The sequence below is a fragment of the Poecilia formosa genome, unplaced genomic scaffold (assembly GCF_000485575.1).
Source record: "Poecilia formosa unplaced genomic scaffold, Poecilia_formosa-5.1.2 Scaffold70, whole genome shotgun sequence".
Classification (NCBI taxonomy): Eukaryota; Metazoa; Chordata; class Actinopteri; order Cyprinodontiformes; family Poeciliidae; genus Poecilia; species Poecilia formosa.
In genome coordinates, this window is record NW_006800009.1 from 1,319,957 (window position 1) to 1,343,397 (window position 23,441).

General features: G+C 41.7%; 4 protein-coding genes across 6 annotated transcripts; 1 reads left to right on the top strand and 3 right to left on the bottom strand.

The window, feature by feature from the left end:
• Positions 1-753: 753 nt before the first annotated feature.
• Positions 754-4,468, top strand: fhl2a (four and a half LIM domains 2a). 2 transcript variants are annotated; one of them, XM_007555450.2, is made up of 6 exons: positions 754-903; positions 2,538-2,713; positions 2,804-2,978; positions 3,578-3,747; positions 3,821-4,007; positions 4,093-4,468. In XM_007555450.2, exons 2-6 carry the CDS (start codon positions 2,558-2,560, stop codon positions 4,242-4,244), a joined length of 840 nt encoding a protein of 279 aa, XP_007555512.1. In that variant the 5' UTR covers positions 754-903; positions 2,538-2,557; the 3' UTR covers positions 4,245-4,468. The 2 variants fall into 2 exon arrangements, with proteins under 2 accessions (XP_007555512.1, XP_007555514.1); XM_007555452.2 differs by lacking the exon at positions 754-903 and adding an exon at positions 2,050-2,444.
• Positions 4,469-5,753: 1,285 nt separating this feature from the next.
• cunh2orf49 (chromosome unknown C2orf49 homolog) lies at positions 5,754-8,961 on the bottom strand. 2 transcript variants are annotated; one of them, XM_007555453.2, is made up of 4 exons: positions 8,634-8,961; positions 8,309-8,463; positions 6,819-7,071; positions 5,754-6,655 (listed from the first exon to the last, which is right to left on the bottom strand). In XM_007555453.2, the coding sequence occupies exons 1-4, from the start codon at positions 8,742-8,744 to the stop codon at positions 6,599-6,601; spliced, it is 576 nt and encodes a 191-aa protein (XP_007555515.1). In that variant the 5' UTR covers positions 8,745-8,961; the 3' UTR covers positions 5,754-6,598. The 2 variants fall into 2 exon arrangements, with proteins under 2 accessions (XP_007555515.1, XP_016528611.1); XM_016673125.1 differs by having other exon boundaries at positions 8,309-8,518; positions 8,634-8,726.
• Positions 8,962-10,095: 1,134 nt separating this feature from the next.
• gpr45 (G protein-coupled receptor 45) lies at positions 10,096-15,856 on the bottom strand. Its single transcript, XM_007555454.2, has 2 exons — positions 14,808-15,856; positions 10,096-12,066 (listed from the first exon to the last, which is right to left on the bottom strand). Exon 2 carries the CDS (start codon positions 11,976-11,978, stop codon positions 10,809-10,811), a length of 1,170 nt encoding a protein of 389 aa, XP_007555516.1. The 5' UTR covers positions 11,979-12,066; positions 14,808-15,856; the 3' UTR covers positions 10,096-10,808.
• A 4,725-nt stretch (positions 15,857-20,581) lies between these two features.
• pou3f3a (POU class 3 homeobox 3a) lies at positions 20,582-23,194 on the bottom strand. The gene has a single exon (XM_007555455.2). It carries the CDS (start codon positions 22,584-22,586, stop codon positions 21,303-21,305), a length of 1,284 nt encoding a protein of 427 aa, XP_007555517.1. The 5' UTR covers positions 22,587-23,194; the 3' UTR covers positions 20,582-21,302.
• Positions 23,195-23,441: the final 247 nt, after the last annotated feature.

Sequence of the window (23,441 nt, forward strand, 5' to 3'; positions counted from 1 at the left end):
CCGCATTGCATAAATGGAACTGAGTAAATGTAAAGAGGTACTATGAACTACAAACACAACTGAAAAGGAAAAATTGTAAAAACTACGATATATGCTCTGTCGTCACCATCTAGAAACACAGATACACTTGGCGACATCACACACATGTAGCCTCAAAATCAAAGTGGGTCCATGGGGATGCTTATTTTGAGAAAAACCTTCCCAATACACAGAAAGAGAGAGAGACTGGAAGAGCACCCACATGGAGTGTTATGGACGGGCCCACTGTGTGAATGAGAGAGTGAAGGATTGCACACAAGAAAGCCAAACTTCCCTAGAAACTGCGTGACTCTCTGTTGTTAGCAGACCTGGATACCGTAGCCACCACACCGGGCTGGAAGACGCCGTCTCCTGTGAGGGAATGTGAGAAGACGTGGGGACAGATGAGACATCTGAGCATAGGAAATCCTCTCTAATCTGTGACATCATTGCAGTCATGTACGTAAAACACAACAGGTCAGCGGGGAAAAGCCCTGGCAAGTGTATTACTTTATGATCCAAGGAAGTTTTGACTGAGTGAACCTCCAGTGAGTGCGTGAGAGAGAGACTGAGAAGAACAACTGAGTGACCTTAAAAGGCTGCGTGGTCGTGCTGGTGCCTGAGTGTGGACATGAAAAGGGGCCTCGAGAGTTATCTCTCAGAGGTGCTGCTGTATTTATAGATCATCTCAAAAAAAAAATAAAAAGAAAGAAAAAAAAAGAAAGACCCTGCCCCCATGCTGCACTCCCGGTCTACCCCTCCCTCATTTCCAATTAGCCTGTGATGGGTCGGCTAACGTAATCAGGAGTAACTACAGCGCGCCCGGAGCTTCCTCCCTCAGTCTACCCCAGACTCAGCACAGACACACACTCCTCACACAGGAAGGTAAGAGCCAAACTCAGCTCCTCTACTCATCCATCCACTCACCTGTCCATCCTTCTCTTCTTCTTCACTGGTCTTCATTCGCCATGTCCTCCTCTCTGAGGCCGTGCTGCTCGTCGGCATCCTCATGTGTGTGCCTCCCTTTTCCCACCCATCCATGTGCTCCTGTTTTCCAGCTGCACAAGATCCCTAACTCTTTACCTCGTCTTCATCCCTCCCTCCACTTTCCTCTCCATATTTCTGTGCAAAATAATCACTTTGAAAATCTGCTAATTGCATTTTATAGAGCTAGTTTAGGCCTTTTCCTCCTGTCTCCTCATCCAAGAGTCCAAGAGTTCCTCTTGGATGATGAGCATCACAGCATCCTTTGATGCATCCCTATTACAGGGACATCTGATGTTTGGCTTCAGCATTAAAGCTAGTGAGTATCGTGCAGTTAACATGTACTTGTTTAGTTGAGTTGCATTATGGGTTGAGCATAAATTTAAAGTCAACCCGTACAAATTAAGGCCTAAGTTGTTTTAACTCCATTATCCACTTTAAAGGCTGTAATTTATGCGCTGATGTCAGACTGTGTTTAATTGAAAAGGAATGCCCTCGTGATTTGTTGCTTTGGAAAAGCACCTGATCCCGGAAAATAGTTGAAGCATCTCAATCAGAGTATGTACAAGTCGTTGCAATATTTAACGCAACTTTAAAACCAACTATCAACATCAATAAAACATCTGGAAGCTTGAAGAGAAAAAAAACGCAGCAAATGACCTTTTTTTTATTTCATTTCTTTCTCTGGGAAATTGGAAATTTTATTTCAGATATAAAGACGTTTTTAAAAGAGGTCACCTTTTCTTTAGAGGCAAAAGCTCACTGGAGGTTAAATTCCTTGCAGTCGGTCTCCCAGATGGATGGGCATCAAAGCGGACCCCAGAACTTGACAAAACAGCTGCATGGCACGTCCAAATAGCTGCAGGTCTTATTTGTGGCCGTTCAGATTATCTTTCCGTATTTTTAGGAGTCAGATAAATCCTTATATAAGCTAGGTGAGTCATGGTGGGAGCAGCAGACAATGAGGGAATGTGGGAGGGGTCGACTGCGTTTGTAACGGAGAGGCACGGACTGGATTAAAAGTCTTGGTTTTGTCCACTCAAAAAATGGTATTGCCTCCTCAGTTCCAAGAGGATACCCCCCTGCCCCTAGTCGGTCACAGGTCTCATTTTAAAACTATGAGCCAGACATGAAGAACAGACAAAACCAACTGGACTTGTAAGAAAAATATGTAGTATCGCAGTACTAGGTAGACCCCGAGCAGCTGCTCATTTTTTAATAGTCATTACTACGAGTGCCGCTCACAATGACCAGGGAAACAGGGATCTGAGCCTGACAGTTGGAAGTGAGGCCCTGGATGGGTCAGTACACACTTGCATAGTGGGCGTTGGTATGCAGGGAGGGCAAGTGTTGACTGTCTCTAAGCAGGGCTGATGGGAGTTATTTATATCTCCACAACCGGCCACTCTCTGCTCCTGATGCACAGAACAAAGTGAAATCTGGTAGGAAAGATTAGAGAGAAAACTGTTTTCCTTTTTTTTCCCCTTTGGAAAGGTCTTACACACAAATAAAGCCTGCAGTCTTTCGATTCCCAGGTGAGTGACTCTTGGTCAAAATGACCGAGCGCTACGACTGCCACTACTGCAAGGAGTCCCTGTTTGGGAAAAAGTACGTTCTTCGAGAGGACAATCCCTACTGTGTGAAATGTTACGAGAGCCTGTACTCCAACACTTGTGAAGAGTGCAAGAAACCCATCGGCTGCAACACCAGGGTAAGTGTCTGAATTGAAAAAGAAACAGTACAGACATGTGCAAGATGAGACTGTGTCAGCTTGGCAACAACTATCTGACATTCCTTGCAGGATCTGTCCTACAAGGACCGTCACTGGCACGAGGACTGCTTCAAGTGCTTCCAGTGCAAGCGCTCCCTGGTGGACAAGCCATTCTCCACCAAGGATGAGCAGCTTCTTTGCACCGAGTGCTACTCCAATGAGTATTCCTCCAAGTGCCATGAGTGCAAGAAAACCATCATGCCAGGTAAAAAGGAAAGCAAATACACCATGCAAAGATTTTTAGATTTTCCTTCGAAGAGTGACCAAAGGCAGGCAAGTCAGGGGGACGCTTCCTGAAGGGCAGGTGGGTTGGTGTGAACAGCGGCATTTCTAGCATATCTTCTGCCGTAGGTGAGCTCTTATTTCTGCAAGTTGAGTACTGCTTGCACTGTCCAAAACGGCTCCATACAACACCTCTTTCTATTAAAATTATACAACTGCAAACAACTTAAGGAATAGCCAAGGTTCTGCCTTCCTCCAGTGTAGCTGAAATACTCTTATTTGGCCACCTACAGCAGAAAGCCAAAAATTTTAAACCATAAATGAAGGAAATTAACTTTGTGGTGCATAGAGGTACAAGATGAACTCCAACTGCTTAGTGCCAATTTAACTCTGGTTAAATTTAATTAAAATTTAAATTTAATTACACCATTCACAATGCAACCAGTCTTATCCAAAATGAACCGACTACCCAATTACTCTATTAGGATTCAAAGCTGCCTATTCCTATAATTCTCTCTCAGCACTGCTTCTTTTTCCATCTCTTTGACTTCCTGTTGCCTCTTCCATCTCAATTTCCTTAAGGCTCCAGGAAGATGGAGCACAAGGGCAACAGCTGGCATGAGACCTGCTTCACCTGCAAGCGATGCCAGCAGCCAATCGGCACCAAGAGTTTCATCCCGAAGGAGAACCAGAACTTCTGTGTGCCCTGCTACGAGAAGCAGTTTGCCATGCAGTGTGTGCACTGTAAGAAGGTAGGACTTCAAGCACGTCTATGTGTATTTATGAAACACGAAAGGGCAATAAGATGACGCTCATTCTGATTAGCCCATCACTACCGGTGGGGTGACCTACCGTGACCAGCCCTGGCATAAGGACTGCTTCCTCTGCACCAGCTGCAAGCAGCAGCTGTCCGGCCAGAGGTTCACCTCCAGAGATGACTTTGCCTACTGTCTGAACTGCTTCTGCAACCTTTATGCCAAGAAGTGTGCCTCCTGCATCACCCCGATTAGTGGTAATCAAACAATCCTCGCGCTAACTGGATCCACAACCGCTTTTCTCAAGTTTCCTGATGGTAGACTTGATGTTTTTTCCTTCAGGTCTCGGAGGAAGCAAATACATCTCCTTCGAGGAGCGCCAGTGGCACAACGACTGCTTCAACTGCAAGAAGTGCTCCGTGTCCCTGGTTGGCCGTGGCTTCCTGACCGAACGGGATGATATCCTGTGCCCAGAGTGTGGCAAAGACATCTAACTCAGCCTGAGGCATAACAATACAACTAACAAATGGCAGATATTGAATAAGTAATATTAGACAATAAAGTATAGCATCTTTAGCGTAACTATGATTGTACATTGTTTTTAGCTCCGGATTGCACACTAATTGTGTTCTTTGACTTCATGAAGCTTATTCAAAGTTACCTGCAAGTTCCTTCAAGATGAAAATGTATTTACTAATAAAGTAGCTGTAGGCATGAATGTAAAGGGTTGCATACTAAATAAAGCAACAGCATTAATTTAAACTTTCAGCCATGAAGTGTAGCGTGATCAGCATTTTGTGAGCAGTCAAACCCGATGGAGGTGTATCAACGTTTTCCTATCGACATCTTTGAGAATGCCAAGTTTTCTCAAATGCAGAATTTCAACTACGCTCCCCCTTATATTTTCTCGGCAGAATGAAAGACAGATGTTTAAGTCAAAAATAAAATAAAAAAATAAAATAAACAAAATGAATAAAATGAAAACTGAATTGTAAATTTGTTTCACCTTGAAATTTTTCAGATTTTGTCATAGTTCATCCACAAATGCATATTACTGGGATTTTATGTGGAAATGCTTTGAGAAAATTGTATCCCAAGCTCAAAACATTTCAGAGCCAATGTTTAAACCACCACTTCCTAATCATAATAAAATGAAAGAGTATGGCTTCTTGTCTACAATGATAGCTCAAGTAAACAGTCAAGAGGCTCAAAGCAGCTCTGGAGGAGCTGCAGAGATCCACGGCTCAGCTGGGAGAATCTGTCAAGATATATTATTAGTCAAGCGCTCAACAAATCTGGCCTTCATGGAAGAGTAACAAGGAGAAATCCAACAGAAATCACGTTTAAATTAAGCAGCAAATCATGCAGCTGATTCAGCAAACATTTGGAAGATGGGAGGGGGGAAAAAACAACAACTTTTTGGCCTACAATGGAGTGATTTAGATCAAAGCATATTAATGTGTTAAAATGACCAAGTGAAAGTCCAAACCTAAATCAATTTGAAAATCTGTGGCAACATTTGAAAGTGTAAGTTGCAAGACGGATGTGTAAACCTGGCGGAGACACACTGCAAAAGACTTGAAGCAACGATTCAGGCAAGAAATACTATTCGCATTGTGCTACAACCCTAATAAGGCCATATTGAACGAAATACATGTTTGCTCACTACTAAAAAGCATTAAAAAGATGAGTAAAAATAAACTCTCTGGAGGAGCTTTAGATAAAACGTAAGTAGTCTATTAGTCCTTGAAAGCATTTATTGAAAAGTAGTAATTATCAAGTAGTTTCCTAGGACTGATAAAAAGTTGATATGATGAGAACTTCCAAGCTACCGGTAATTAGCAATTAATTTTTGTAGCCTTTTAGAATGTGCAAACAAAATGACTTATAAAGAAATTAAAGGGCTTTGACAATAATATTTGATTTCATAATATAACAGTACGTCATGTACTGTAAATTTTACAATAAATGTTAATGAAATAATTGAGACAAAACCAACAAACTTTCCTCCAAGACTTAAGGCAACAAAAGAGGTGTGTTGAGAATTTATTTTAAAAAACTGTTTCTACAAATGCTGAAAACATTTTTTTTTCCTGTGTGTTTGTAATGAACTTTGTCTACATCAAAGACATCAGCTGCAAAGGGAAATTATCCTAACCAGTAAATACAGCATTACAGGGATCTGAGCTCGGGTCGGTTCACGTTCAATATACAAAAGTAGTCATAGTTTTCCTAAACCTTCCACTCGATGCCTCTTTAAACCTTGAGCATGATCTGTTACGGATTTTAGAAATATTACTAAATAAAACCTTGACCTTACTGGAATTACAGCAAAAACTGAAAAGCATCCATTGGTTACCAAATGACACCGATTCAACTTCTATACAATGTGGTGATTAGGGAAACAAGTCTGTCTCACTGGTGCATCAATATGTCTATCCGTATCAAAGTGTAGGATTCTTCTGTAGTTCTTATGAACCAGGAAAATCACATTTTCATCAAATACTGTACATGAAAGCATCAACAGTCATTGTTATTAAATAAAAAATAAAAAAAAATAAAAAAACAAGATGGGAGATGCTGGCTATGAGGACAAAAAGGGCACTTGAGGCTGCAAAAAGCAACCAGGAAGATCCTGACTTCGACATGCAGGGTTGATCTCCTGAGTGTCTCTGTCCACCATAAATAAGAATATTAAAGGGGTCCTTGTGTACGTCTAAAACAAGAAAACGCTCCTTACGTCTTTTAGTTGGAAAACTGTAATGGTGAGAGGTTAGGCTGTGAGAGGTAAAAGAGATGATGGGGAGAGATTTACGGATGAGTCTGAGCTGCCATGCTGGGTCAGGTGTCATGGCCACGTTATGTGTTGGATCTTTTTCTTCACCTCTGCAGATTTTAGAGCACCCTGAAAAAACAAGAGAAAATGAATCATAACACTTAGTAGTTGTTATAGTCTTTTAAAAACAATATTTGTTCCATTTTCTTTTCGGGAAAACTCCTCGAGCTGTTACAGTACAATATCATGAACTGATTTGAAGGATTTCCAGTCGATCAGAGTAACTTCCTACCGAGTCGCCTGCGTCCCGTTTGAGGTTTGCGGTTTCAGAGCTGCGATGTGTGGACGAGGAAGACGACGATGAAGTGCCTGAGAGTTTACGGATGGGGTTAGGAAGGTTTGCAGCAGGAGGAGGTTTCAGTCTGTCTGTGACTCCGGCGGAGCCTTTCGTGCCCTCGGGTTTCTTCACTTTCAGCGGGCCCGACTGAGAGGACTTCCCGTCAAACACAATGAGAGGTCTCTTCCTGTGTTGGTCGTTACAGGAGCTAGAAACACGACAAAAATATCCAACAGATGTTCAGATGCTCAGTCAAAGATAGACACATCTGCAAAGGAATGAGTAAATTCCTAGAAGGTCAGAGCTGTTTTAATTTTTAATTTTAAATTGTTTTACTATTTCTTACATTTATGGTGGATAATTTCTTGTGATCAACCTCAGTTCCCAGGAGGGATTTTCCAACTCTGCAAATGTATATCTACTACAGTTAATCCAGTCTGACACAAGTGACACATCTGATACTAAAATATAATTTGATTTTGTTAAATTATGATGTCTCAAAACCATGTTTCCAGGGGTGCTATGGTGGTGCAGGGCTAAATAGCGACCCATGTATGGAGGCCTTGATGCAGCCATAGGTTCGAGTCCTGGCCTGATGCCCTTTCATGCATGTCTTTCCCTTCTCTCATTACCCACTTTCATGTCTGACCACTCTCAAATAAAGGCCACTAAAAACCAAGAAAACCATTAAAAAAAAACCCCAAAAACAAAACATGCTTCCAAGAACTACACCAGATGAGAAGATGATAGAAAATAAATAAATTATCAGCTGCAAAGCTGAGTAAGAATCATCCATAAGATGTGAATTTATTGATGAACGGCTGGTATAAGGACTGTGCCTGAAAACAAATGCAAAGAATAAACAGCCTTACTAAATACAATAAATCTTGAGGGAAACATGTGGCCTCTCAAAATATTTCAGAAGATCAACAATAAATCAATATTTAAAAGAGACAAGTTGATCTGGAAGGTATTTGAAAGATACTGTCAGCAATAGCTTGGCAGGAGACTTAGTATGATGTAGAACAGATTGTTGTCAAAAACAATCATGTATTGTACTCTCTTTATGTAGATTTTACTTCATAAGGTTACATCTTTATGTAACAATAATAATATAAAAATAAAGAATGATTTGGAAAATGCTCATCTAAAATCCTTAAGATGTGTGTGTTTTTTGATATCATAGAGGCTTACAAAGAAATTTAAAAAATGCAACTTCTTAATACTTAGCTTTGTCTAAAATCGATATTTTATTTATTTTTTTCCACTTTATGTGTTTTTTATTTTATTTTATTTTGTGGTGATAAATGACACGTGGGACAATGTGAAAGAGTTCCTTGGGATAAATATAGAAAAAGTAGCCTAACCGACAGCAAGAAATGTATCCTTCAGATAAAATCCATCAATGTTCTGCTGCCTGAAGAGTGAACCTTGACCTTTCTGACCTGTGCCCAGCGGCTGTCTGTCTCCCCCGGCTCTTCTGCATCGTCCGTCCCCAGCGGTTGTCGGGTAAAGTCCTCTGCGGCAGCGGGATGACATGCCGCAGGTAGAGCTCTGTGAGCCGGTCCCTGTCTTCACAGGCTCTGGTACTGACATTTCTCTGGTTCAGAACAAAGAAAACCTCTGAATCCAACATAAAATTCACACAACACGCACTGAGAGAGCGAAAAACAGCTCTACTGTTTAGCTGACAAGCTAAAATTTCAACATTCTTCGTTTTTTCCACAATTAAATGATTACTTCCGCAACCCTCTTCAACATTTAACTCACCTCCTTTAAAATTAGCTGTATAAAATCTTGAGATAGGAGCTCAGGGTGAAGTAAGAGGTCCGCATCTGAGGTCGAAACACTCTGTTTATTTTGTCCTGTGGCAGCAGCCATTGTTGCTACTCTTCTTCTTTGAGGAATTATCGACGATAGCTTCTCTTTTGCAATCCTGCACTGCCGCCTGCTGGACACAACAGGCTCTTTCTGCTGTGTCTTTCAGAAGGCTGTTTTCTTTCTTAGTTTCTTGGTAAATTATGACATTTCATGATAAACGAAACTCTCGAATAGGAAAGGATCATTCAAGAAAGGCACTAGCTCCCTGCAGGTCAAGCAGCCACAGAGGATGGATGAGCAGATAGATAGATATACGGAGGCCTAGAGTATATATTTTTTCCTATTTCAGGAAAAACACACACACTTAGTGGAACTTCATACAAAAGAAATCTTTAATAACCTAGCTTTGCCTTTCAAAAAATTAGAAATTAAACTCAACAAACATTTACAACTGACAAAACAACAGTTTGATGTTACAAAATTCTGCACTTCTTGGTTTTGGTTAGTTTTTTTTTTTTTTTAATAGCTTACTGAACATTTATACTGTCTGATTTGTCTGTAACCCCCTCACTTTTACACATCTGACAACAAAAGTATTTTTTTTCCCACAATGATTTGTTTCAGGACAACAGGTTACAGCGTGCAGCAGACAGGTCAAACCAGTAGCTCACAAGGGAAGATGTAAAACAGGTGGAACTTCTGTAATAATCTGCAAACTAAGCATCTATTTACTTATGGAAACAAACAGTAGACAATATACTGCACATGATGTTTGCAGGACATATGATGTTTTTCTTGTATTTCATTTTTTACCTTTTTGTGCACGGAAAGGACACACTGGCTCAGTGCCATATAAGACTGTTCACACCAATGTTACAACCCCGAACTTGTACATGTTTTATTGAGATTTAATGTGTTAGGCCAACACAAAGTAGCACATAATTGTGTAATGGAAGGAAAATGATACATAGTTTTAAAGATAAAATGAAAAGTGAATAAATGAGGTGAGATAGGCTATACAAAAATACCCAAAGCTTTCAGGATCTCATTGAGAACTCCATAATCCAGGGGTGCCCAAAGTCAGTCCTCGAGGGCCGGCATCCTGCATGTTTCAGTTCTCTCCCTGGTGGTAGCAACAACCTTTTCAGCATGTCAGTGTTTTCATTAGGCCTCTAATGAGCCATTATTTGATCCAGGTGCGTTAAGCCATGGAGAGAACTAAAACATGCAGGATGCCGGCCCTCGAGGACCAACTTTGGACACCCCTACCATAATCCATCATCTTAAAAGCAAATGGAGTGTAGTACAACCTCGATCTTATCAAGACATAAGAAGGTATTTTACATTCTATACACTTTCACCCCATTGTAAAACATGGTAGTGGCAGCATTCTGTTGTGGAAAGGTTTTTGTTTTCAGCAGGGAGATGGAGTTAAATAAAAGACCATCCTGGAAGAAAACCAGATAGAGGCTGTAATGACTCAAGGTGAAGCTTTTCCTTCCAGCAGGACAGCAACCCTAAACACACAGACAGAGCTACAACAGAATGGTTTAGATCAGAGGTGCCATATTCCACCCCTCTAGATCTCCCATCCTGCAGCTTTTAGATGCATCCATGTTTTCACACACCTGAATCACATTAATGACCCTCTACCAGGTCTCTGCAGAGCTAAAAGATGAATATGAGTCATTTTATTCAGGTGTTAGAAATGGGGCAGATTGGATTAGAGTAACCCTGGTTTAGGGAAAAAATAAAATAAAATAATATCTTAGAATGGCCCAGTCAAAGTGCAGATTTATCTCAACTTGAAAATATGTATCGAGACTTAAGAATAAATGTTTGCATACCTTCTCCAGGTATGAGACTTTGCTTAAAGTTAGCTTACATAAAATGATGGGGAACAAACGTCGTCCTCCGATGTATGTGCTACTTTGTGTTGGAGTATGCACATGAAGTTTTTATGGTTGCAAACAAAACAAATGTGAAAAAGTTCAAGAGATTATGTTTAGATGGAGCGTTCATTATTGAAGCAATGCTTGGTGGTATATTGCTTTAAACCATACTTCCTGTTTTGGGGGAGCATTTAAAACATGAAAACATCTAGCCGGAGGGTCAGTCGCTGCTTCACACCGCAGACTGAGTCTCGCTGCACACATAAATGTTGCTGGGCCTCACTCTCCTGTGGCTCCTGCCTGGCATTCGGGGACACAGCCTGCAGCTTTTGGGGATGAACTCCTGACAGGCCTCCCTGAACTTGCGGATCCTCCAGCAGTAGATGACGGGGTTGAACACCGTCTTCAGGTAGCTGAGCCACAGCGCGCCGATGCTCACCGGGTAGAAGATGGGGCTGTAGTAGAACTGCCGGCTGAACACGGCCAGCAGGCTGACCACGGTGTGGGGCAGCCAGCACACGGAGAAACCCACGAAGAGGATGAGGATGGTGGTGAAGGCTCGAGTCTTGAAGCTCATGTCCACCTTGATGTGAGGCGGCCGCTGCAGCCCGGTGAGCCTCATCTTGCTGACCTGGTTGAGGGCGGGCAGACAGGAGCGCTCGCTGGTGTGGTTGTGGATGCGCAGGGTGTTGCGGCGCACCGTGTTCAGGATGCACATGTACGAGTACAGCATGACAGCAAACGGTACAAAGAACACGGCCACAGCCAGGAGCACCGTGTACCCCCGGTCTGCCATCGACTCGCTGTACCCCAGCACGCACTGCGGCGCCCAGGTGCCCCCGATCCCCGCTGCACCTGTCCTCCACCCGACCACGGACGGCAGCGACACGCACAGGCTCAGCACCCAGGAGCCTGCTATCAGCACTTTGGCCCTGTGTGGGGTCAGCTTGTCCTGCCGTTGCACGATGATGAGAAACCGGTCCACGCTGATGATGAGGAGGATGGACACCCCTTCCAGAACGAACAGCCAGTACAGCATGATGGAGGCCCGGCAGAAGCCGCTCCCGAAGCTCCAGTCGGCGGTAGCCACGGTGACAGCGGTGAAGGGCATGCAGAGCAGCGAGAGCATTATGTCAGAGAAGGCCAATGTGGCCAGCAGGAGATTGATAGCTGAGCGCATGGCGGGCTTCTGGTAGACGATCAGACAAACAATTGCATTGCCGAGGAAGCCGATGGTTATCATGAAGATCATAATGGCCGCCAGTGTCACCCGGAGAGTGACCGATATGAGAGGAGGCGACGCTTCCGGCGGGAGAGTTTCTGCTGGTTCCTCCGCATCTGGCTCCAAGAGGTCACAGTCGTCCAGCAGGCTTTCGTTGCAAAAAGCCATAGCAGCTTTCATCAGGCACGATCAACGCAGGGAAAGAAGAACATAGCTGGCTGGAGGTTGTCACTCTGAACAGTTTACCAAGTGAGGTTCCTGGCAAAACCTGGAGCGGGAAGACAAGAATAAAAACAATTTGTGATTTTATAAAGCGAGTGCAGTGTTTTTCTCAAGTACGTTAGTATTTTTAGATTTGATCTCATACAACTGCAGACTTTTGAGGAAAGAAAAGAGATGAAAGCAGTTTTGCAAATAAAAAGTTTAAAAATTTTATTCATCCCCTTATTCTGTGGTACCCGTGAATAAAATCCAGCTCAACTATCTGCCATCAGAGATAAGCTAATTAGTAAATGGAATAGCTCCATCAGTGTCCTTATACAACTCTAACTAGCTTCTTTTTATCTTCTAAATTAAATAATCCACTCAGCATGATGCTGCTACCACTATGTTTCACTGATGCACCATAGACAGCATTTTGCATGTATGTTCAGTTTTGATCTTGTCGATGTTAGCTGTGACCTCTAAATGGCTTAGGGTGAACAACAAAGGAGACTACTTATGGCTTTCTCTTTTTAAGAAAGGATTTTATCCGTCCACATTTCCATGTGGAGCAACAGTTCTTCATTGTTTTTCAGCCCTTCCCACCTGAGCTGTGGATCTCTGTTGCTCCTCCAGAATTACAATCGATCTACTGGCTGCTTCTCTGATCACTGCTCTCTTGATCTTTTTTAGTTTAGGTTTAGCGGCTATCTCTAACTCGGTTTGCATTTGTGCCGGACGTTTAACAATCTGTGCAAAGAACCGAAGATCAAAGTTGATAGAAAGGATCCTGAGAAGCTTCCTGATCTGAGGACAGTTTGTGGAAGAATGGATCAAAAATAATTTCTTGTGATGCTTGTGACTAGTTTCTCCATAAAGATGTCTTGAGGTTTTTGTTACCAATAAAAGGCTTTCATGTGTTCAATTACTCCATATGTCCTTTTTTTTTTTTTTTTTTTTTTTTTTTTACATGTACATTCATTTGAGGGCAAATTTTGTATATCTGGATCACTTGTGTCGCCACCAACATCTGGTGTGAATTTCATGTCAGTGGAAACGCTTCAAAAATATTCACTGAGGAAAGCATTGACGATTCAACACTGCTGTTACCCGCTGCTTACAGGCCTGCAAAACAGGAGAGAAATGTGTCGCCGAGCTTAGTCCACAGAAGTTGATGATTAACTGCCAAGCGGTCATCATCAGAGTTTCACACGAGTAGGAATACACACATTTACAGCCCACCCACGGCATAGTCAGCTGTCATCCTAATCCACTCTCCCCTCTACGTTGCCTTATTGGATAATGATGATGCAGCTTTATTAAGTCGGAGGCATGTGAGTCACCCCTGAGTGCGTGGTGTCCCTCAGCATGATAAGACGTTTATTACACTTTAACTGTCATGGTAGTCAGGGCTCTGTTCTGTTTTAGCCTTTATATGAAAAGGAAACCATATTTTCTTTATTGGCAACACAAAACACTTGAAGATGGCTTAAATTTTTTTGGCAAAACTAAAGTATCTCATCATGTTAACTCTAACTTAAAATGATTTCAAAACTGACTTATTAGGCTTACGTTAATTTTTGTTGTTGCTGTTGTTCTATTTTAGATTGAAATACCAGGAAGTAATGAAAATATATTATTTTATATTGGTGGGCATTGTCAAAATAATTTACAAAGTTCAAGTGGGGGCAATGTGGATACTTATATACATAATAGAAGCTAACATTATATGAATTCTTAATTGCACTGTCATCCAGCTACATTTTAGATTTCAATGCAAAATAGTTTAAATGTTTCCAGACATGAAACCTTTGAAAATATGGATATAAGCTAGCCAGGACTGTGAGTAGATTCCCTAATGTATGGCACCTCTGGTAAAGATATAAAACCTTTAAAACTCTCTCTACACTTAACTAAAGTATAAGTTTATTTTTGTTTTCAAAATGGTCAATGTGAGATAAAGCTACTGGGGTAGCAAATTCATTTATTTCAAGTATTTTAAACATAAAACATCAAAATTTAGCAGATCAACACTGATATACTCCATTTGATGTAAGTTACATTTTTCTATATTTTTTTTAATTTCAGTGTATTTGTAATGTCTTGTATAGATGTAGATTAAAATCAGAATCTAACAAATCAACCAGAATCCTATCATTTAAAAAAAAAAGAAAGAAAAAAAAAGAAAACAAAAAAGTAATAAAAAAAAAAGAAAATCGTCTTTGTAGATCAGGAATCCTCCTTTCAAGTCACTGCATAGTGATGCTGGTTGTTGCCATGGAAACAAGATCAGCAGTTCCATGGCAACAAGCAGCCCTCACTTTCATCCGCTGTGCACAACTGTCAATAAGAAACACGCATGATCAGCCAGTCTGCGCAGACAGAAGACGTATGAATAAAAGCCAAATAAACAGCAACATCTCATCTGCTGTAGGGTCACAGGCTTCAGGTGTGGTCAGACCGGCAGCAGCCCTGCTGCGACAACAGCTGGGTAACCTGAGACAGAGCCGCGAATTTCTTCATTTTCATACAGATTTTAAGTCTTTTTTTTTATTTATTTATTTTTTGCCCCCACCGGATGCTCCCAACATTTTCCCCCTGTTGAAGTGTTTTGACTCAGCTCCGTCACTCGGGCTGTACAGCGTGTTCTCAGCTTGACAAATATGGATTTCTCCCGCAGATGATTTACTTCGCTGCTGTCCGCATCCATCGCTTTTCTACGGAAACCGAAGGAGTCACGGCGGAGAAAATGCCCTCTTAAGAGAGAATCAACCACAATCTCTTTAAACGCTCCCCAGAATGACTTACCCGATACAAGAGGTTTGAAGGCAAAACGGAGTCGTTCCCGAGCCTTTTATCCGGCGCATGCCAGCGTTGTTATGAGAAGATGTCACATTGCAACATTTCACCGCCGGATCGATCGTGCAGCCATCGTGCCGCCCGTGGGCGCTGCTGACGCCAGAGGAGCAGGTGGTCTCCGCGTTAAAGGAGCAGTCAGGCAGGAAACATGGCCTTCCTCACGATGTTCCTCCTTATGGCCAACTTCGCCAGGCTGCATCTATTGCTCCCGACAAGTGTGTTCAATAAAGTTAAAATAATGACTTTGTCATCATGTTTATTATTTTTTAACGTAATCAAGTTTAAGACAGGTTGAATCTGAACGGAAAGTCCTGCCACAGAACTGAAGTCTGGACTTTGACTGGACCATATGGTTCTCAAACTGTGGAAAGTACTTCAGAGAGTTTTTGTATTAATTCCAGTGCGGCAGGTGATATGTGCTGGGAGACATCTGTTTACTGCAAGCTAAATTTTGCCATAATCCAGTTGTATTTGCTTATTGATATCCTCACTGACCAGGCTGCACTTAGCCAGCTGAACTGTACAAAACAATAAAGTATTTCTATCCATTTGTACTTTTCAAATAAAGATGTTTATTGCTTGGAGACCTTAATCGTTGCTTCATTGGTACTTGTATAAAAATTAGAGCTAAAATATGGAGTCGAAATATTCCGCTAAAGCTCTGACTTTATGTTAAGGGTTGTTATCCTGCTGCAGTGAACCTCCAGCTCAGACTCAAACACTTTGCAGCTTCTAACAGGTTTTGTTTTTTTTATCATATTTTTCCTTTTTCACTTCCATCCATCCTTCCAACAATTTTGAACAGATTGCCTGTCCTTCCTGAAAAAAGACAACCCACTTCAAGATGCTGCCATCCCTGTGTTTCACAGACAATGGTGCATTCAGGGTGATGGGCAATGTGTGTGTTTTCCTCCACGAAAAATATTATGCATCAAAGCCAAAACTTTCAGCTGTATCTCGTCTAACCAGAGCCTCTTTGTCTGCATGTTTGCTGTGTCCTCTTTGGATTTTCTTTTGTCAATAGTTCTCTTTTTCAATAAAGGTTAGATTAGACAGCCACACAACTGGCAAGCAGAGCCACAGTGATTGTCCTATGGGCAAATATGGAGGAAAAGTTAAGTTATTTATAGACAGGCATGTAGCTAGAATGTTAGAATAATTGTGTTATTTTTTTTTTCTAATGTCCATTAAATTTATTAAATCAAAAATAAATAAATAAAAAAACAGCATTTTAAAAAAGTCCTTCTGGTGATTGTTCAGTTCTGAATGAATCACATATTCATTACGTAACTCGTTAACATGACTCATCCAGATTAGCTTCATAACTGAGAAACAAATCCAGTTTTATTTTTTCCAAAGGTAATTTATTTGTGTTTGTTCACTTAAATTGGGAAATTGTTTTTCTTGTTCCAAATTAATTTTATTATCGCCCTTGGTGTTGTCAGAGTATTGTTTTGCTTTATTTATTTTTGTTGAAGGTAAATGGATGGGTTTGTTCTTGTTCTTTTCCCTTTTTGTTTTATCCATAACTATGAATAAAGCTCACATGCGTTGCTAAATATGTCCAGAAGGTGGCAGTATTGCCCTAATGCTAACTTCCTTTTGGTCAAGCTACTCTGCATTGTACTGTATGTTCAGGTACTGATTGAATTACTGTATGCTTTTACCTTATATATATTTAATATCTGTCTATATTAATAAAAAAAATAAACATCCTGTTTTCCTTCATATCTTATTGATTTTTAATCAGATGCCAAAAGAGAGCAAAACCTCCCCCTCATACACAGGTTTTCCACAAATATTTTAGTTTTTGCAATAGAAATCTGGTGCGCTCATACAGAAACAGCTACGTTTAGTCACTTAGCATGCAGGCCGATATTCTTTCAAATGGCATGCTTGTCTAAATTGGCATCGTGCCCATGTGCTGAACATGCCCATCAAACGAGTTCCACTCCAGCGGTCTGGCACATGCATGCTTGTCACGTTCAGTGGCAGCCACACAACAAAGCTCGCTGGAAAGACAATTCATTTCCCCGTCCGTCGTTCCACAGATGTTTGCTTTAATTCCTTCCTGATTGGGAGACTTTGGTAGCTGCTCCATCAATCAACGAAGAAAAAGCAAACACAAGCAAAGTGAAAAATCTCTTTTGATCAGAACCTTCAGACGGGAGAGGACACTGACTTGTGTTCAGGGTTCTTTTTTTTTTTTTTTAAAAAGAGGGAAAAGTCAGACTCTTTAAAATGCACTCGCACGCACCGAATAGGGGCACTTTTTAGGATCTTCTGATTCCAGGAAATCATTACTCACCTCATGAGTTTCTGCTCTTTTCTGCAGAGCCCGCAGTGTGTTAATCAGTGCTAGACGTGGTGGTTAACATATCTCCCTGTTGTAAAAAATAATTAACACAGAGCAGTGGGGACTGATAATGTTCAAACTGGATTGAAACAGTTGTAAGATTGGGGCTTTGCCGCTGTTAAATGATTACTTTGATGCAGGCGCAGGTGTTAGTCAGCTGCATGTGTGGCTGTGCTGCAAACTGTGAGACACAAACAACAACTATTAAAGAGGGGGATTAATCTCGCAGTAATTGCTTCATGTAAAGCACCTCTGAACAAGGCTTTAAGAGCAATTATGAGCAATCACATTAGTAGTTACAACTGCAAGGAGGTAATAACATCCTCGGTGTGGAACTGCAATCACCACATGGCTCAGAGACGCAGGAAACAATAATCTATTGATGAATGATGTCACTTTTGAGCTGAGCACACACACACAGACAAACTTTGATTCCTCATATGAACGTTGCGTTTTTTCTTTATATATATACGTACGAGCTGAGCCTGTTCTGTTGATTGAGGAGTTTGCATGTTCTGTAGCATCATCAGCTCGTCCTCTTCAAATCCCAGCATTGATATTCACTGAGCGACGTGTGATGACAAAACCCTTTAAACATCTTTTTATCCCCCAATTCCAGACTTATCTCCTATCTTTGCATCGTCAGGCTTTGAGGGGATCACAACACAATCCTGCAAGCGTATATTATACCTCCATTTTCTTCTTGCTGCTAAGAGGGAAGATGTTGTGTTAAAAGGCAAAGGACAGATGTTGACCATTAGCACTGTGGCCGAGGATGCTGCTAAAATGTGCAGACTATCTTTTTTACTGTAAAGGGACAGAAAATGTCAAGTTGCGTAAAGTTGCATCAGAGTTTTAGTTTAAGTTTGACTGCTAATGTCTCATGAAGAACATATAGTTGCAATAATGGATTTAATAAGTATGTTGGCAAAATAACTCATTTAACAATCAACCATAAAAGAAGAAGAAAAATAAATGTTTTATCAAATGTAACAGAAAAGAAAATGTACAAGAGAACTGTCAGAAATGCAAAACAAAGAGGTCATCCATTCACTGTTTATGCCCGTTTACCCTTACAGGGTCACAAGAGGTCATGGTACAAGAGGCAGGGTACACCCTGGACAGGTCACCAAAAACAAAAAATATTAAAAGATGTTGTAGCAAAATGTGGACAAAATCAAAAGAAACAGTAACAAAAGTTGCCAAAAATACTAAGCAAAAATTTTGGCTGAAGGCAGCAAAAGCAAACAAAGTGATTCAATTAGCAAAAGCAAGACATCTAAAACCTAAAACGTCAAAAGTTTTTTTCTGCAAATTGTGAAAAACAAAACTATTCTCTCTTCCTGAAACAGAAATACAGCAGAAGCAAAGAAGATAGAAACTCAGGCTTAATAAAACAAAAACAAAAAAAAAAAACAAAATATGAAAAACAAAACACATACAAAAACAGTGTGATAAAAAAAAAAACTTTTAAAACACAACACAAAAAAAAAAAAATAGAAAAGCGGGGGGAAAAAAAAAAAAAACAAACAAAAAAAAAAAAAAAAAACACAAAAAAAAAAAAAAGACACAGAAAAACAAAAAAACAAAAACAAAAAAAAAAAAAAAAAAAAAAAAAACAAAAAAGGAACCTTAATTGAAAAAAAAAAAATTTCAAAGAATTTAAAGCATCTATTTTAAACAAATCAAAAACTGTACTAGAAAAAAGTTCAAACAGTCTAAAAGAAATGACAGTAAAATTAAGAAAATAAAGTTAGCAAAAAAAATATATATACAATAGAGGAAACTCATCTGGAAAAAGACAAAACTTTAGATGATGTCACCAAAAATCACATAAATACAGTAACAACAGTGCAATTAAGTCTGCAAAAACAAAATTAACACAAAGTGAAACTCCCATCAAAAACTAAATTTCTGTTAAATTAAATTATATATTGTTGTGTTTGTGTCTTTAATGTTTGTTTTTTTTTTGGGGGGGGTGCAATATTTCTGAAACCTTCCCTGAAAAAGTCACGTTTTCTGAAAAATTGTCAGTGAAAATGTTTTATACTTTCTGTTCTCAAATAGTTTAAATGTTGCTGCTGTATTTTTTTGAAAAAAAAAAAAAAAAAACCTTCTGAAGCTTTTGTTCCACTTTGATTTTCTCTCTGTTTTCATAGTGTAGCGCTGTTGGTTTTTCTTGTTGCAGTTTGTCCAAAGTCTGTCCAGACTTTTCCTGAAACGCTGCCAGCTGCCCGGCGAGGACACACAAATGAACACCTTGTACAGTTACTGCCGTCTGCTTGGGTGTTTTGACAAATCTACGCGACAAGCAACTCCAGCGGTAAAAGATATATGTATAGAAACTGATTTCATTATGTAGCGTATAGAGCGACAGCTCCCGAAGAGAAAAACAAATCAAAATCGAAATCACGTGTATAAGGAAGTGTTTTGTTTGCATGCCAGCGCAGACAGTGATTAAAAGTGATGCATTAACTTCCTGGTTTGTTGTTTACCTCCCAGCAGCTACAGTAGCTGCAAACCTTTGACCTCTCGCAAAGGGGTCAGATAACTTCTGTGACTTTTTCTACAGCTTGTCCCCCTTACCTTCAGATGTCCCCAGATGTCCAACATCACCTCATGGATTATTGTGATATTTAGAGACAAGGAGATGAAATTATAGGCTGTTTGTCAGCCCTCACTCACTCGGCTCCCCATCTCCCCAAACCCATCATCCGTGGCAAAAGATCCGCTTGCTGCCTCGTGTCACTCCATCTCGCCGTCACCTTGGCAACTGCTGCCGAGGTGAACCGCCATCTGGGATAGCCGACCTCATCCGCTGGCTGATTTCCACAGAGCTGCAGTCCACAGCGCTGCCACGCCGGCTGGTCTGATGTGCGGTTTATCACCCCACGAACGGGCTCATTAACTGATCCGTGATCGGTTCAGCCACTCTTGATGGGGTCAGAGGGGCTCTAACAGAAACATGAGGCAAATTATTCAGATTTGTGCTCAGTGTGAGAGCAAACCCATTTGTTTTAACAAATTTGGGGTGCTGATCTTCCTTAGATCCTCTGTTTCCTACGTCAGCCTTCCTCTGTAAACGAGGAGTCCTAAAAAAAAGGCCCTTCGTTGCCTCTTTTTCTAACCCACAAAACCAGCAGATGATTTTAAATAAAATGACTTTATGTTGATTTTCCTGCACCTACGTGAAAATATCTGTAGGTTACCCCACAATATCAAAACGTATAAACCAATAAAGGCTTTTTTAGGCCTTAAAACGGCCACAAAAATCACAGATCACATCTTAGTTGATCAAAACCAAAGCCAAGATGACGCTGATGAGATGTGAGCATGTGAACGTAAGAACAAAATGATGATCATCTCATGTATTAACATGGTTTTATGTCAAATTTATTAAATTATTGGTCTTCCATGAAAATAGACACATAGGGAAAAATAAATAGACTGAATCTTTACACAGGAACACACAGCAGACCTTACATACAGTTTTGGGAATTTGTGCTAAATTCTTACTGAATAAAAGGAGTGTTCATCTACACTTTTTTTTTTTTTTTTTGCCATTTTTGTGTCACAACTTAATTCCACTTATGCACAACACAAAATATGAACGGGAGGTGATTAAATTATTATTGCTGGCTTACAAAAACTATTCATGGACAAAGTGAATGAAACACATGTCTTTCTTTCAGGTCTAACAGGATGGAGTGGAATTCTGCAGAATCACAAAGAAAACTTGTATTTTGTACAATTTAGGAAAAAATGTCTTACTTTTTGTCTTCATATTTATCTAACTTTGTATTTAAAGTACTTTATTCTTGCTTTTGTGCAGATTCTAGATCAGCGTTAATGTTTTTGTCCCAGAGACAGTATTACAGATAAATACCAAACAAACACAAAAGTAGACTTCTTCTCTTTTTTCTTTTTTTCTCGCTTCTGGAATTAACACATACAGAAAAACACTAAAACTGCGGATGGATTTATGATATATATATAAAAAATTCCTCAGAAATTCTGGTGAGTCAGGAAACATTTCCCCTCCGTCTTTGCTCTCAGTTTTTTGCCTGGACAGTTTGTCCTGGCTGTTTTCACGTGTCGCTGTACATCCTCTTGCACTCTATGGAAGGGGACGGCGTGTCCGGACCGATGCTCCCAACCTGAGAATACGCGTCCTCCGGGGTGCGCGGCAGTCCAGGCGGCGTCATGCGCTTCTCCTTCTGCCTGCGGTTGCAGAACCAGACCCGGACCACCTCCTTCTCCAGCTGCAGCGTGTCCGCCAGGGAGTTGATCTCCTGCGCGGACGGCTTGGGACACTTGAGGAAATGGCTCTCCAGCGCGCCTTTTACGCTCACCTCGATGGACGTGCGCTTCTTCCTCTTCCTCCCCTGCGTGGCGATCTTGTCGATGCTGGTCGGGCTCCCGGTCGTGGAGTCGGCCTCCTCCAGCCATTTGTTGAGCAGAGGCTTCAATTTGCACATGTTTTTGAAGCTCAGCTGAAGCGCCTCGAACCTGCAGATGGTGGTCTGGGAGAACACGTTGCCGTACAGCGTCCCCAAGGCTAAGCCCACGTCCGCCTGGGTGAAGCCCAGCTTGATCCGACGTTGCTTGAACTGTTTGGCGAAATGCTCCAAGTCGTCCGACGTCGGCGTGTCCTCGTCGGACTGCGGGTCGTGGCCCATTCCGTGGTGCTGGTGGTGGTGCGTGTGGTGGTTGTGGCTCTGGTGGTGATGGTGGTGGTGGTGGTCCAGCTCAGGGGAGTCCCCGCGCAGCAGCCCCGAGTGAGCGAGGCTCTGCCCGGTGTGAGAGCTCAGCATCCCGTTGACTGTAAATCCTGGCGGCTGGGAGTAAACCAGAGACTGTTGCTGCTGTTGCTGCTGCTGCTGCTGCCCCTCGCTGATGCTGCTGATGTGCGCCGCGGAGCTTCCTCCCCAGCTTCCCGCGTGCGTCTGATGAGCTCCCAGATGCGGGGACCTGTGGTGCAGAGCGGAGCCCGAGTGCAGGTCATCCCTGTTCCGCTTCACCTCCTGCGGCTGGGAGCTGGGGGGCCACGGGGAGCCAGTCTCCGCTGCTGCAGCGGCCGCGGCCGCCGCCGCCGCCGCGGCCGCTGCGTGAGGCAACGATGTCACCCACTGGTGGGCATGGCTCAGCATGTGTCCACCGTTGCTCGCCACCATGGCTCCATGCATGAAGTCTGCACTCTGCACCATCTTAACAGATGGGTCCCCTCTGTATCCGCCGGACACCGTGGTCACGGCGGTGGTGCCCGGCTGCATTCCAGCACCTCTCCGGTCAGAGTGCACGATGGGACCGGATAAAATCCTGCTGCTGGCCAAATACGGGCTGGAGGTGGCTGCTGCCATCCCCCAAGGCATAAATCTGCAGATGTGTCTCACCTTTAGGTTTGGTTTTACTTTGCTTTAATCCATAAAAAAAATATATACTCTAATAAGTCTTGGCACTATAAAAAAAAGAAGCACCAAACACTCCAGAGACAGTTTGACGAAAAAAAAAGAAGAAGAAAAAAACTGTTCAGCTTTTCATAAAGTTTACTTCCCTGTGTATTCCCGAGAGTTTGATAACTTTCTTGAGTCCCAGAATCCACGCAGGGCGTAATCCACTGTGCAGGTGATGAGAAGACAGAGAGAGAGAGAGAGAGAGGAGAGAGAGAGAGAGAGAAACTCTCTCTTTGATCCGTTCCAAGCAGACGATCTTTTATCATGAGATTAAATAACCTTGAAGTGATATAAATTAAAACTGTAGAACTGAAATTGTTTCCCACCCTCCTTTTGAATCTGCGCGATCTGGTGCGTCTTCTATCAGGATCCACGGAGACGGATTGTGAGTTTACGCTGTGCCAAGGCTGCGTTTTGCTCCCACCATCTCCGCCCAATTACAACAGCAGGGCTGCGCAGAGCCCCCCCGCTGATTGGACGCTCTGCTGAAAGAGAAGTTTGTGTGTTTATATGGTCGGTGCTCGGAGTTCCTGCTTTCAGGTAAAGACGCGACAAATTGATGAGAGGGGGAGAGAGGGGGAGTATAAAACACACAAAAAGCCACATTTGGAGATGGAATAGAACAAAAAAGAGAAGATTTGATTAAATTACAATATTATTTTGTATATACAATTAATATTATTTGCTTGACTATGTATTCATGTAATTTGGAGCAAACTGGGCTTGAATCGAAACGATCAGATTTGGGTAAAAACAAAAACAAACCAACAAAAA

Coding starts and splice junctions, on each gene's coding strand:
- fhl2a (XM_007555450.2), top strand. CDS start 2,558: ATGACCGAGCGCTACGACTGCCACTACTGCAAGGAGTCCCTGTTTGGG. Junction 2,979..3,577: donor CAAGAAAACCATCATGCCAG/GTAAAAAGGAAA, acceptor AATTTCCTTAAG/GCTCCAGGAAGATGGAGCAC. Junction 3,748..3,820: donor AGTGTGTGCACTGTAAGAAG/GTAGGACTTCAA, acceptor CATTCTGATTAG/CCCATCACTACCGGTGGGGT.
- cunh2orf49 (XM_007555453.2), bottom strand. CDS start 8,744: ATGGCTGCTGCCACAGGACAAAATAAACAGAGTGTTTCGACCTCAGAT. Junction 8,464..8,633: donor TACAGCTAATTTTAAAGGAG/GTGAGTTAAATG, acceptor GTTCTGAACCAG/AGAAATGTCAGTACCAGAGC. Junction 6,656..6,818: donor AACGGGACGCAGGCGACTCG/GTAGGAAGTTAC, acceptor TTGTTTTTTCAG/GGTGCTCTAAAATCTGCAGA.
- gpr45 (XM_007555454.2), bottom strand. CDS start 11,978: ATGAAAGCTGCTATGGCTTTTTGCAACGAAAGCCTGCTGGACGACTGT.
- pou3f3a (XM_007555455.2), bottom strand. CDS start 22,586: ATGCCTTGGGGGATGGCAGCAGCCACCTCCAGCCCGTATTTGGCCAGC.